Raw genomic sequence first — 14,859 nt, forward strand, 5'->3', positions numbered from 1 at the left:
CTATGTATAAACAGTTAACCCCGCGAATGTTACTAGGATTAATATGCGTTACTGGGAATATCTCGGGCGAAATTACCCACAATCGAAAACACAAAAGTGAGGCCTGTCTCCCTCCTTTTAAGACCTCAAAACACAGCACCCTTGCTTCCATCAATCTGCACTGCAATTGTGGCACGGCGCACATAGCTTTGGGGGGTATATCGGCCACGCTGTTCCAGGTCGAAGCCTACACAGAATACTTTTATGCCATTGGCATTCTGATTCTCTTCGGCCGAATTGCGTAGTTACCAGGTTAGCCTTGTATCTGGGATGTAGGACTGAATGCGTTGATCTGATCTGCACGCTATCGACGGAAGCATTCCCGGAGCCAGGTAACTAGCTAGTTAATCAGTTATGTGATGTTTATTGGCGTAGCAGGGAGAATTGGCGGTGTTAAAGAGCATGATGTCGACTTTGTAGTTGCGAGATAGTTAATCTGCATACAGTGTACAGCTTCGAGCGGCCATGGCTTCACTATAAAGTCACCGTCAGTGTCGCTGATGATCGAGCCAGAAGCTGATTCCATGCCTGGGCTTGACATTCCGTCAACTAACGGTGTTTACCCTGGAGAATGAAGCACGCCTTTGATACCCGCAGCCTGCAGAGATGCTGGCATGTTGGCAGCGAGCTATCCTTCATCTTTGACAAGGAGTAGAGTCCTTTTGCAGCGTTTATTCTTCTAGCCGTCGTATCTGGGAATGGATATCTCTACTCTCTCCCTTTTGCAGCATATTTTCACAGTAGCTACAGCTTGACTGTCTTGACGGCGTCATCGAGCCACTGTTCCGCACCTTTTTGCAAAAATAGAGGAAAGATTTGGCGTATCCAACCTCATATGGCGAAGTCGTCCTTTCCAGGGCCTGTCAACTGATAGCTGGAGAATGATCACCAAGGAGTATGGGCGGGACATGCTCTGGATGTTGTCCTTTATACCTACTTGGACCGTTGTGGCTCTTCAACCAGGCTATATATATCTTATAGACGGTCACCATGAGATAATCGCCCACCTAAATATTCATCAAGAGGACCACATTATACGTAATTATCAGCACCTATGGTGTCATCCTGATTTACTCCGTATGTAAGTATCCCCAGCCGGACCACAATATTCGTTATTAAAGCTAATATTTATACTGCAGCTTGGTCAAACGGGTCTGATATGTGGAAATGCAGCCTTTAGATGATTACGAGGGGAAATACCCAGCATTATTGACAGATCTGTGTCCGACCTTGTCTTTGTGACTACTATCAGCCGGAGGTCATCTCATTCCGGTCCTTTCTAGATAGAGCTAACATGGAAGTAGATGATACCCCGAGGCTAATGCTTCAAACGCTGCGGGATATAACAACACTTTCATGCACTGGTCACTAGGGATAACCCCTTGTTTTGACCCTTTTAGCCGCAAGTGTTTCCAGGACAGTTCAGCTAGCCAACTGTTCGTAGCCATGGCCTGCGTAAGGGGACTGGGGGCCAACCAACTCCGACTGACGGCTCTGGCCAGACCAAGACGAGGGAGACAACGCATCTGGATCTCCGCTGGCCATGCCATGTCATGTTTATGTCAACCTGCAGGCAGCAGCAAGCAGGCAAGGCAGTTCGTATCCTGCGGAGAGTCTCGCCAGACCAAGACGCAAGCAGACGCACATCTCCCTCTCAATCGGGCATCAGATGCATATCATCCTGTCAACATATTAGTTCGTCTGCTCCCTGTCGACACTCCGTCTACCGTCTCACTGACCTGTGCCCCCTTATATAGCCCATCCCAAGCCCGGCAGACAGACTGGAGTCGTATAGGTTAATTCCTCTTATCCATGCGTTCCTCGCTGCCGGTGCCGAATCAGCCCTTGACGCTGGCTCGACGTCGACTCCGTCGGGCATGCGAGGTGCATCGCGGATCTCCCTGCAAATCCCTGGCCAACGCCGCCCGCCATTAGTTAACGAATTCCCTCTCGACGCCGTCCATCTGCTTTTTCTTCCTTGTTCCCTGCAGGAATTCAGAGAAATCAAAGACCAGCCGAATCGCCCCTGTAACGGCTGATACAGCATGTAACGGCGGCCTGCGGAGTGCAATACAGCGCTAGTCCCGAACAGGGCAAACTGACCTCCCCCTGTCGGTAATACGAATACTGCGTCAACGTCCTCCTTCGCCCTTTGCCTGAAAAAAAGGAAAAAAGTTGGTCGAAGCAAAAAAAGAAGCAAAAAATCTTCGAAACTCCAAACCCTCAAACGGCCCTCGAACGTCTTCCAAACGCCCTCGACTCCAGCGAACCGCCCGCCTGCTGCTCATCGCCGTCGTCTGCTGCTCGTCCATCCCTTGTGCCACCGGGCAGGGGATCGCAGGGTCTCTGGAGCAAGTTGGCAGCCGTTTTTTACGCTTTACGCTTCCCGCTACCCGCCGTTCAAGCCCTCGTCCTGCCTCGCATCCCTGGCCGGCCTCGCTCCACCTGGCCTGTCTGCTTCTCTTCTTTGCTCTGGCAGCGAAGCATCCAACTCGGAAGACACCGATCGAGACCGCATATCCGCATACAACAGGACCAGGCTTCGGTAACGGCGTGGGAGAGAAGACGCAGAGGAAAGAAGGCCATCCCTTGACGTTGGACGCAGTCAGTCCTTCTCCGGTAGATGTGCTCGCTGCACCGCTGAAGTCGGCGCTGGGTCTTCTACTTGCTTGCCAGGTTTCTTTCAGGCCTCTTTTCCGGTTTGGAGATATGCATTGAGGCGTCTCCTTGCCAGTGGCACCTGGTTCTGTTCCCTCGCATCCAACGACTTTCCCTGGTTTCTGAACCCGTCGAACTTCCTCCCCCCGGGGAGAGAGGCTACCCAAAAAGAACACAGCCGGCCCGCAAGAGCCATTCTCCCTTCGACTTCCAACAAGACGGCCATCATATATCTCAGATATCATGCCCTATTCCTACCGGAACCCTTTGTCCAGGGCTTCCCGACACCCTGATCACCGTCCGCAGACGCCACCCCAATACCGCAACGAGACCGTTTCGACTGGAAGCCGCCAACACGTTCGACCCTCCTTTCCTGAAACATTCCTCGACGACTACACTCCAATCGACCGCCATAATAACAGTCACAGCGATACTCAGGATGGGGACTCTGTCGACGAAGAAGAGCGGGATCCACACGATCTGTCCCTGAATCCGGCTCTCGGTGTGCGCTCCTCGGTCGTAGATAATATGCTGCTCTCCCTCGACCAATTCTCCGCCTCCAACGCTGCGGATTGTTCATTCGACGACAGCCTCCCTTACGATTCTCCTCACCAGCAGCAGGAGAGCTTCTCGGCTTATTCCTCCTACCATCACCACTCGAACAGCAATAGTAATAACGATAATACTATCACCGGCTCCGCCAGCGGGAGAAACACCGGCGCCCACAGCACCAGAATCAACAACCAATACAATAGGGGCAGCGAGAATACCCGGTATCGATCTCACACCCTCTCCTCTTCTGTCTCGTCGGACGTGGAGACATACACTCAGCACGGTGAGGGCCACCGTCTCCAAACCAACCACTGGTCAAACAGCAGAGGATATCGCAGCAATAGTAATCCGAGCAAGCAGCCCACGATTCGGCACGTCGATGGTGGCTCTGAGGGAGAACGGTCGAGCTATAGGAGTAAAGTGTACGATTCTCAGCGAGCAGTTGGCTCCAATGACCGTTCTCAGGGTCGGACAACCCCTCGCTTTGTAAGGAGAGAGAGCACCGGGAGCGCTTCATCTAGCGTTGACCTTAACGAGATGCTTGCTACCACGTCTCTCTATGGAACACGAAGATCGGCCAGCTTTGACTACGGTTCTACCTTGCCGTCACGAGCCAATGGGAGAGACACTTCCTTTGGTCACCGTGATACCATGATGCAGTACGATGATATGAACGCTGCCCCGACCCCGACGGTCCTGCTAGGGCCTAGGAAAGAATTCGCTCCGCCGGTCTTGCCTGATCATGCCAGCATCATTCATTCTTCCACTCCTCCGGACACCGCCTCCCGAACCCCGACTTTGGCTCACAAGAATAGCACAAGGTCCGCGCGCAGCATGTACTCCAGGAAGAACAAGAGCGACACCTTGGGGACTTCGACAATCAGAGGTCGAAGTGACGAGTATAATAAATATTTCGGAGACTCGCAAGATCAGATTCCTCCTGTGCCCACTTTGAATCAGCCGTCGGCTCCCAGTCCTACCATAGCGCGCTCAAAGCAACCGCTTCCCACCAATTTCCCCGTTGAAGGCCTCAACACACCTCCGTCGAAGGAGCGTCAGGGGTTTTTCAGACGGGTCTTTGGCTCTTCCAGACAATCTTCCCCCTCACAACAGCCCGATCTGAGCCCTCACTCGACCCGGGATAACGAGAGCGATCCCTCCAACCACGATAACGCCTCAAATCAGCCGAGACCCTACAGACCGTCACGCCTTCCAAGCGATCCCTCGACAGTCACCAATTCCAATTCTGCGGCGCGCGAGAACCCGCCAGCGGTAACGAAGAAGCCCTCGTCATTTTTCCGACGTCGCAAGAAGTCTGTGGTTGAAAACACGCCTCCACCCATGCTCCCACTCTCGAATCTAAGCTCTACAGACGTATCTAAACCCGAATCCCAGGGCCCCGAGAAATTGAGGATCAGTACCGCAACGGATTCTATCCGCACAGACAGTCTCAGCAAGGCTATGAAACCGTACCTGTCAGACATGGATTCTCCCAAACGTTCGCCCAAGAATTCGCCCAGAGAATCACCGAAACCCTCCAGCCGCGGCGGTCGCAAGTCACGAGACCGGCAGGAAACCGACGAGTCTGATATGGGATCTCCTCGTAAAAGAGAAAAGGCCCGGGTCAAGGAATCTGAAATCGAAGCTGCTAAGAAACTTCAAAAACTGGGCTATTTACCTAGCTCCAAGCCCCGTCGAACTACAGGTGCATCAAAGACAAAATCTAGCTCGAGGTCCCACTCAAGGGCCACCAACTATGATGGTTCATTCCTGGCAGACAGCAGTGGAAATGAAGGGTTGAGCTCAAGACAATCTGGAGACAAGCGATCGCGCAGGCCGCAAACAAGTCCCGACCCTCCACCCCAACAATCCGACCATTCTACTCCAGGACCCAAGCATGATGCCGTTCTCTCGGACCGGGTAAATGGCGGGAAATCCCAGAGCGGTGACCCGAATTCTAGCTCCTTATTGGAACCAGCTCCCTCTTCAGCACATTCGAAGAACAACCAGCAGACCTCAGCTCCCGCCAGCCCGAGAAGCATGCAGTTTGAGCCCACTCCCTCCAGACAGAAACAGCCAGGTCTCCATATTGATACTTCTGGGAAAACCATATTTACGACAGAGAAGGATAAATCTCCTAGAATATCGACATCAACATCTATCACATCTAACTACCACACTGCCCAGAGCACCCCTGTTCCCAGCAGTGACGAGAATCTCGCCTGGGGAAGTACAGCTATGGCACCACTGCAGGGCAGTGCGGACGCAGCTGGTGATGGGCTAGATGAGAACACCCCCAGTCCTGAAGAGAGACAGCAGGCTCAGAAGATATTTGACAACAATGATGAGGAGTTGGCCGCTGGGAAATACACGGCTGCCTGGTTGGGAACGCCGGACAGATCGATGCTTCGAAAGGCGTATATGGATCTCTTCGACTGGTCAGATATGAATATACTCTCGTCATTGAGGAGTTTATGCACCAAAATTGCATTGAAGGGCGAGGCACAGCAAGTGGACAGAGTGTTGGATGCATTCTCGTGCAGATGGTGCGAATGTAATCCAAACCATGGATTCAAAGCAACCGGTATGTCTAACCCACTCATTCTCTCCCAGACGAAGTTGTGCGTATGCTAGAGGCTAATAATAATAATACTGCAGATGTTGTCCATACTATATCCTACTCCTTGCTACTTCTCAATACTGATCTTCATCTTGCCGATATTGACCAAAAGATGACCAAGCCCCAGTTTATTAAAAACACGATGCCCACCATTCAACGAGTTGTAATTGAAGCTGCTCCGGAAGCATTCAGTACAGCTCAACCATCAAAACCTCAAACTAAGCAGACTGCTGAATCAGAGAGAACAGGCCATACGAAAACTTCTCCGGTACCTCCTCTGGAGAAACCGCCTAGTCACTCACCCACGGCAGCTGAGAAGTCAGATGAACCACCAACTATCGATATCCCCATCATTGAGCATCCTAACGTACCGCCTCCCCGTCTGTCAAGCCGTGCCTCGTTTCTCGACACAGGTCATGGCATGCAGTCCCTGGCTGGCCCGCTGGTTTCAACACCATTTAATGGGACGATGAAGGCATGGGAGGCTCAGATCGAGACAGTACTCAAGGACTACTACATCTCTATCCATAAACAAAAACTTCCTCTTAGGGGTGTCACTACGGGGAGTGATGAGCATATCTCTGCACCTGGCGGGTTCCTTACGCTCACTCATAACATGCTCCGAAGAACTCCAAGCACGATCAGTCGAACCGGTGCAGGAGAGACGTACCGTGGACGAGGCGCTGAAAACCGTCTAAATGCGGCCCGATGGTCTTCAAAGGCAAGATCTCGCCCTCGTCTTTACCCACCATCTGCCATGGGCTCGAGCCGTACAAGCTTAGACGACCAGTCGTTTGTCTGGTCGCCATCTGGTTCGAGCACTTGGAGTAAGAACTCTCTTGGAAAGACGTTGACTTCGATGTCGGTTGACTCTCTGGGATCCGAGTATCCTCGCGGTGACTACCAGCAATCCATTGGGTTTGCAAATGCTTTGAGCCATGCTATCATTCGTGAGGATTCAACTCATTCAATAGCCGCCTCAGAAGATCCCGCACGAGTTGCAATGGTTCTTGAAGACGAGAGCCTCGAGCTTGCTGGTGCCCCCTGGGCAAAGGAAGGAAGTCTGAAGCACAAACACCATCTTGACTCGATCGACAAACGGGCCAAGGATAGGAATTGGAACGAGACCTTTGCCGTCATCCAAAGAGGCTGGATGCGTCTTTTCTCCTTTAATTCCAACAATAAATCGAGTCGTCTGAAGCGCAAGCAACGCCAGAACGGAGGAATAGTAGTCGGAGGCGGCAACTGGATGGAAAACGCAGACGAGACCTGGAAGTTCCTCCTCCGACATACCATTGCCAGCGCCCTTCCGGCTCCCGGTTACTCCAAGTCACGCCCTCACGTATGGGCTCTCAGCCTGCCCACTGGTGCCGTGCACTTATTCCAAGTCGGCACGGCAGACATCGTGAAGGAGTTCGTCTCGACGGCCAACTACTGGAGTGCCCGGCTGTCCAAGGGTCCTCTCTTTGGCGCTGTCAGCAACATCGAGTACGGCTGGAGTGACGCCGTCATCAACAACGCCGTCTCCAGCATCGACGACTCCAACCTCCCGAGCAGCGCTCCATCTTCCAGCGGCTCGGCTCACCTTCCCCGACCCAGTCTGCAGAGCTCCATCCGCAGCTCGATTGATCAGCAAAGCGTCCGCCCTCGCCTGCCAGCCGACCGGATCATGCTCAGCGACTGGCGGCCGCCTCAGCAAAGCATGATGGCGTCCACCTCCTCCGAAGCGGAACAGCTGGAGACGCTCCGCAGCTACGTGAAGCATGTGGAGCAGGAACTCCAGCGCCACAACGAGCTACGTCCTGCTCTCATGCTCGCCTTCACGCCGAAACACGCAAACTACTCCAAGGCTCTGCACAACTGGGAACGCAAGTCGTCGTATCTTCTCCGAGAGATAGTCAAGTTCCGCACCTACATCGACAGCCTGGTGTGGGCAGAGACGATGAGGCAGCGGATCTACCACCAGGCCGATGCAGCCAAGGAGAAAGAGCTGAACGCCGGCAGTAACCAAGATCCTGTCGAGGCTTGATATCTCCTGTCCTCTTTGACCGTACCGTCTTTCCAGAATCCCCCTTGACATGCTGTCCTTGACCTTTCACTATCCTGCTTCCCCTTTTCCCTAGGCCGCCTAAACACCCACAGCGTCCCTTTAATCCACAATCACGACTATCCTAGCTCCTTTTTAATGCCTTTCTAACGGCCGATGCACCAGCGTTCTCCAGTCCAAGCGACTTTGCTTTTCCTTCTTTACAGCCATCCATCCATCCATCCTTAAACCGAGTTCTGGAGTTGTCTTCTTGCCTGTATATCTTTTATAATCCATCTTGTTTCCAAGCCCTGCCTGTACATATATAGTCTGCTTCACATAAGAACGAGTTTATGAGAGTTACCGTCGCTATCTAGCCGTCACGCTGCCGCCCGTCCAGCCAGCTTCCAAAGGTCCCCGTCCCTGATCTGATCCCTGTACAAGTAAACAAAAAGGGCCCGTCGTATCAACACCTATCCTATCAACACTAACTAACTAGTTACTGGCCGGCCCCCTTGCATGGCCGGCGCTAGCTCGACTTTAGCAGGAAAAAACAACCAACACAAAACAACATCAACAAACCCGCGAGCCCAACTTGACCGCACAGCAGCACCCTTCTGCGACAGCCCCTCGGACCCGCCGTCGTATGCTGGAGCGCCTCGAGGCCGCCTGCGCACGCTCTTCTAGAAGCTCTTCTGGCGCCTCGCCTGGCCAACCGGGTCTGCTGGCGATGCGCTGTCTCCAGTAGTCAACTAGTTAACCAGCTGGACGCAGACGCGAAGAAGCAAAGAAAGCCGCCCTGCAGCACAAAAACTCGATGCGAACGAGGAAGAATCGAAAAGGAGAAACAAGCTGCTACAGCCCTAGCAATCAGCAGGAATCGTTATCACTACGGCTAGCTGGAACTGCTCCCTGTCTCTCGTTTCCTCCGATCCGCAGCGATGTCAGACGTTCCGCTGCCGCCTTCCTCTCCCCCGTCTATTACCCCAGCGCCGCACGACGACGACGACGAGCAGCAGCAGCAGCAGCAGCAGCAGGATTACGACTCTAGCAGCTTGCTGCCGCCTCTCCCTTCTCACGATGGCGACGATGATGACCTGAACGAGGACAGTGTCCAGCGCTATGCGGACGATTACGACCGTGACGACTCGAATCTGCCTCCCGATGACCACGACACCAGCCTGAACCGCACGCTGAATGAGGAACGCGAGATGCACAGGAAATTGATGGATATAGAGTCTAGCTTTCTCCCGGAGCCCTCGACGCTGCATGTCGGGGGAAACGCTGCGGCTGGGAGAGACGATATGTACCTGGCTGGAGCGGATGCACCCAGTACACCACAGAAGACGGGAGATATTGAAGGCGAGGACTCGTTGATATCTCCAGAGCTACCAAGGGATATGTTCAAGACACCTGCGCCAGCCCGGACGATGGATCCGGAGTCTTCAATGGTTGAGCCGGGGAACCAGACGCTGGAAGGGGACAGTTTGGTTGGAATCAATACTTCTTCCTTGGAGACAATATCTACTCCCCCAACCACTGCCGCTGCGGCCAGAACAGTCTCACGAGTTATATCGGCCGCGAGCAGCCGGTCTGGAAGGTTCGGAGACTCTGTTGGTGAAGAACAGCAAGCACATGGCCACGGGCACAGCTTTGAGGACGAGGGATCACACACGGAGAGAGAAGTTGATATCGAGGCTACTCCTCGCAAACCTCGCACGCAGATTGTTGGCCAGTCTACGCCTCTCTCTCGGTCTTTACAGAGCGTCAACACGGATGACAACGATCTCAGTCAGACGGTTGGTTTCCGGGGAGCTGCAGATTCGATCGAGCTACAAAGGACGAGACCCAAGTTTCTAACTAACCGCCAGTCCTCGTACCGCTTGTCCACGTCTTCGGTTGCTACGGCTAATACAGACGGTGCCCTCAGCGATGCTACAATGGGAATGGACTACGCCTTACAATCTGGCGGTGCAGTTCCGTCAAATGGTGGAAGAGCGTCACACAGCCATGAACAAAAAAGGGACCTGTCAAGGTCCATCAGTCTAGGGAGCATGGCATCTGGCATTTCAAATCTGAGCGATGACCATCCTTATGAAAGAAGGATTTTTAGTGGAGTGTCTGAACTGAGTCTTCATACCCTGAATGAAGAGGAATCTGCCTCCCAACGGCCAGTATCTCCGGGAACTACCGTCAAACATGGTGGTGAAACTGCTCCCATGACGCCAAAGGCGAAAACTACGGATCCATCCTCCCCTCCTGCAACTGTCTTGACGCAGATACACAACCGGCAACCTCCCAGTACTGTGAAAAAATATCAAGAAACTGCAGCGCCGTCTCCTGATAAACGGTCTGTAAGCCGGACACCAGGCTTTGGTCGAGGAAAGAATATGACGTTGAAAGAACAGAGTAGCACTATTGATCGACTCTCAAAGGAGAATTTTGATCTCAAGATGCGTATCCATTTCCTTAACCAGGCGTTGAATAAACGGTCAGAAGATGGCATCAAAGAGATGATTTCTGAGAATGTTGAGCTGAAATCCGATAAAATCAAAGCTCAAAAGGACAACCAGGCTTTGAGAAGGACAATTCGCGAGCTTGAAAGACAACTCAAGGAAAAAGCTGATCTTGCCGATGAGAACAAAGATGAACAGATATCTGAGGCTGGGAAGAGAACTATCGACGACGAGGAATTCCTATATCTGCGTGAACGACTCGAAACATATGAAGTTGAGATTGAAAGACTCAGGGCTGAGAACATCACCCGAGAGAGCGAGAAGAGAAAGCTGGCTGAGATGGTGAAGGCGCTCGGCGATGGCAGAAGCGGTATATCAGACTCTGGGGCTCGCGAGGAACGGGTAGGTCTCATTTTTCCTTTATTTTTCGATGAAGTCATTATATCCGTATGTTTGTTCCAATGCTTACTTGCATATCCGTTAGGACATGTGGAAAGATATACTGGAAGCCGAAACTGCAGCTCGTGAACAAAGCGAAGAAGAGAATAAGCGTCTTCGCAACCAGATTCTTCAACTGGAGAATGACATATCTTCCCATCAGTGCCGAGAGACTCGTTACCGCAAAGGACACCAAACCTTCTCTCAAGTCGGTTCTGACTACGAAAGTTCTCGTAGCTATGCAACCTCTAACCCAACTAGGGAGGACTTTGAACTGCTGAGGCAGGAAAACAATGCACTTCGTCGAGAAGTGACTGCTCAGACCTCGATGCTAACGTCTAGAAATCGCGAGAAGGAAAAACTCTATCAGGAAATTGAGGATTTGAAGCTTGATCGACGCAATGAAGGTCGCTCCATCGCTGGCGATAGCATCTTCGACCGTTCTGCTTCAAGAGCACAATCAAGAGCCATGTCACAGGCGAGTGACAACGATCGTGACACACTGGAAAATAGGAACGGCGAACTGCGGGACCAAGTGTCAGCTTTGAAATTGGACAATCAGGGCCTCCGTAGTCAATTGGACGAATACGCAAACGAGCTAAGCTCCGTGGAACGTGAATATCAGACAGAACTAGACCGCGTAAGCCAGGAGTTACGAGACCTTCAAGCCCAGCGTGACCAGGCCCTTCAGGCCATTGAAGAGCGTGAGGCAGAATTGCAAGAACTCAAGGCAGCTGCACAAGAGGAGCTCGATATCTTGGGAGAAGAGCTTGACCTTAAGCATGAAGACTGCCAGCGCTTGGAGGTCGAGGTCCGAAACCAGCAGGAGAACTTGGACGCTCTTCAGGCAGAGGTCAGATCCGCTAATGAGGGTATTTCCCGGCTTGAAGAAGATGCACAGAGTAATCTACTCAAGTACAAGGCCGTACAGCAAGAGCTGGATTACGTTAACCAAGAGATTGACTCTATGGAAAGGAACCTGGTCGAAGCCAATAACAAGGTCCAACGATTGACCGTTCAACAGGAATCCAGTCAGAACGAAATTGCCTTTTTGCGAGAGGAGCAAGACGGTGATAAGATCAAAATTGGCGACTTGGAGTCTGAACTCAGATTCATCCAAACCAGCCTACAGAGCGAGAAGGAGAAAACAAGCGAGCTTGACAGACAACTTGCTGACGAGCGATACCAACATGAGATGGTAAGCAGCAAAGAAAAGCAAGAAGTGCAACGCATCATAGATGATCTCAATCGTGAGTCCACGGCATCGAAGGAAGAAATCCGTAAACTGAAGAAGAACCTATCTTCTCGTGAAGTTGAGGCCACAATGTGGAAAGATCGCTTGATGGAGCTTGAGAACAGCCTACGTGAAGCCCTTGGTGACCTTAATGGCACCCGTTCAAGTCTTCTCACATCAATTACAAAACTGCAGAAAGAACTTGAGTCTACTTCTCTCGAGCTGGAAAGTGTCCGCGCCAGTCTAGACGAAAAAGAGGCCCTCCTTCGAAATCGTGATGCACTCCTTGAGAGCCATGGGCTTGAGACCCAAAAACTGGCTGACCTCCTAGAGCGTGAAAGACAGGCCCGTCGTGCCGATAAGCATTCATTTGAACAATCACTCAAGTCTCATCACCAGGCTTCTCGAACTATCGTTCAGAACAATTCTCGAATCACGGACTTGGAGGGTGCACGGAATCAAGACCGGAAACGATTTAATCACCTTGAACAACAGTACAAGGACCAGTTGAATGAGCGGAATGTAATGTTTCTTACCTTGTGGAAACGATTATCCGCAATGTGTGGGCCTGACTGGTCACATTCGAACAGCCTTATCAATGGCAACCTCCCTAGTCAGGAGGTCATTGGAAACATGCTGTTCTGGCCTGGGTTCAGCAAGAATTTGCTCCTAGCTGTGAAGACGGTGGAAAACTCGATAAATGGATTCAAGTCCCGTGTTAGAACCGTGGAGCGGAACCTGATGAAAGAATACCAGACCCTGGAAAACAACATGAATGCTCGAATTAAGAAACTAGATCGTTTGGAAGAAATTGTTCGGCAGATGCAGAGCAACCCTAGACGATCCAACAACACTCCTCCGAATACAAACGCCGAATTAGCAAAACTCAAGGGAGAGAATAGGCTACTCAAAGCCGAGCTCAATCTTCTACAGTCTCACTCCCGAGCTAAGGTTGCCAACGATAGTTCTGCGCGAGGGCAGCCATCAAGAATGGCAAGCTCAAGATCAGTCGGGTCATCCCTTGCGAGATTCAGTACAGGGTCAGAACAAGGGACCCCAACCAACACACGATCTGGAAGAAGCAACAGTTCAGTCTCTCGCGGCTCTTCAAATGTTGCTCAGCCATCTCCCTTTTCCTCAAGCACCACACTCGCAAATAACCAAGGCAGCTCAGAAGTTTCCGCTCACCACCACGGTTCCGGCCCTAGTCACGGAGGATATCATCTATCTCCCAAGAGCGAGGCCAATCAGGATAGGTGGATACAACGTCTACGAGATCTAGAACGACGGCTGAAGGCGGAGCGAGAAGCACGACTGTTGGACCGCTCTGGGGCCCGGGAGAGGCTAGCAGAACGTAATGCAGAGAATGAGAAACTCCGTGCGGCTCTAGAGAGGGAACGAATGAATCGAGTTGCCAGTTCTTTTGGGACTGATGCTGGAGGTGACGAGCCGGATCGAAACCCGCGCACACCGGAGAGAGCCCGACGCCATGACAACAACAGTCGAGATAGGGGCAATCGAAACAAGGGGAGAGCCGATAGCAGGTCAAGTGGAACAGACGTTGTAGTAATTGACCATGGATATGAGCCTGATTCTCGTGGGCACAGCGAAGGTCGAAGCACCCGCTCAGGCAGTTATGACGGCGAAGGCGATGACGATGACGATGGTACGGGTACGGACGATGACGGTGGTTTATGCGTTGAAGTCGTGGTGTAACGATTATGTCCTTTTGGTATCCTCTTTTTTGGGCGTTAATTGTTCTGGCTGGACTCCTAGTTCTTGGATTCCTATTTCTTCTCTCTTATTACCCCTTTATTTACACGACATGCCCTTATATTATATCTTGGTGTCTCATGTTTAGCGTGTTAATGATAATTGGTATCCGTTCTTTGGCGTACACGGTTTAGAGCATAGTGAATATCATGATGCACTTTCATTCTTGTGTATATTTCTAATGGTTATTCCCATATCCAAGTGGGTACAATCGATATCTATCTCAGCGATACCTTCAACGAGAAGTCAATGATTCCAACACCCTGATGGATGCTGCTTGTAGACAGAATGTCCACATCATCGCACACGAACTTTGCAGCATTGGTCTCGTTCAACCCACCGCTGACTTCCACAAGGAAAGTTCCGCGTGGTTTGCCCTTCGCATACCACTCGTCCTTCAGCTGCTTTGCCGCAGCCCGCACCCCGTCAGCAGTAAAATTATCCAGCATGATAACATCAGCACCTGCACTGATGGCAGCATTTGCCTCTTCGATGCTACGACATTCTACTTCAACCTTGGTAGAAAAGCCGGCAGTTGCACGAGCAGCTTGGACTGCAGAGGGTATAGCTTTGGCAATAGTGCTTACATCTGCACTGGGGGTTTCACTTGCACCTGTGTTGGCCTGGCTCTTGTTATGGCATGCCCAGACGTGGTTATCCTTTAACATAGTCATGGAGCTGAGATCGTGGCGGTGAGGATCAGCACCGCCAACGAGAATTCCGTATTTCTCAACGATACGGAATCCTGGCGTTGTTTTGCGAGTGCCTGCCAGTATACCTTTCCAGCCCTGGCCACGAAGGATGGTAAGAAGGGCTGCAGTCCTGTCATAACTTGTTAGAATATATTAGATGAAAGGAAAACCGTGAAGGTGTAATCACTTTGTTGCAATTCCTGAGCACCGAGCTAGAATGTTCAAAGCCACTCGTTCACCGAGGAGGAGTTTTCTCATCGGTCCTCGCACAATGGCACAAACGGTGACTGGCTCGATTCGTTCACCTTCCTTGACGTTCCAGTCAACACTATGCATCGTATTAGAAGTATCCGGTAATATTCTCGGGCAGT

At 51.7% G+C, this 14,859-nt stretch overlaps 4 protein-coding genes across 4 annotated transcripts; 2 read left to right on the top strand and 2 right to left on the bottom strand.

Annotated features, from left to right (window-relative positions):
* Positions 1-2,171: 2,171 nt before the first annotated feature.
* ARB_07187 (uncharacterized protein) lies at positions 2,172-2,942 on the bottom strand (the record flags this gene model as incomplete). The annotated part of the gene is made up of 1 exon (XM_003014579.1): positions 2,172-2,942. The coding sequence occupies one exon, from the start codon at positions 2,940-2,942 to the stop codon at positions 2,172-2,174; it is 771 nt and encodes a 256-aa protein (XP_003014625.1).
* A 283-nt stretch (positions 2,943-3,225) lies between these two features.
* Positions 3,226-7,898, top strand: ARB_07188 (Sec7 domain protein; the record flags this gene model as incomplete). Its single annotated transcript, XM_003014580.1, has 2 exons — positions 3,226-5,833; positions 5,863-7,898. The coding sequence occupies 2 exons, from the start codon at positions 3,226-3,228 to the stop codon at positions 7,896-7,898; spliced, it is 4,644 nt and encodes a 1,547-aa protein (XP_003014626.1).
* A 938-nt stretch (positions 7,899-8,836) lies between these two features.
* On the top strand, positions 8,837-13,739 carry ARB_07189 (uncharacterized protein; the record flags this gene model as incomplete). The annotated part of the gene is made up of 2 exons (XM_003014581.1): positions 8,837-10,753; positions 10,836-13,739. The coding sequence occupies 2 exons, from the start codon at positions 8,837-8,839 to the stop codon at positions 13,737-13,739; spliced, it is 4,821 nt and encodes a 1,606-aa protein (XP_003014627.1).
* A 275-nt stretch (positions 13,740-14,014) lies between these two features.
* ARB_07190 (uncharacterized protein) lies at positions 14,015-14,824 on the bottom strand (the record flags this gene model as incomplete). The annotated part of the gene is made up of 2 exons (XM_003014582.1): positions 14,015-14,618; positions 14,676-14,824. The coding sequence occupies 2 exons, from the start codon at positions 14,822-14,824 to the stop codon at positions 14,015-14,017; spliced, it is 753 nt and encodes a 250-aa protein (XP_003014628.1).
* Positions 14,825-14,859: the final 35 nt, after the last annotated feature.

The sequence above is a fragment of the Trichophyton benhamiae genome (assembly GCF_000151125.1).
Source record: "Trichophyton benhamiae CBS 112371 chromosome Unknown contix00378_25.r1.exp, whole genome shotgun sequence".
Taxonomy (NCBI): domain Eukaryota; kingdom Fungi; phylum Ascomycota; class Eurotiomycetes; order Onygenales; family Arthrodermataceae; genus Trichophyton; species Trichophyton benhamiae.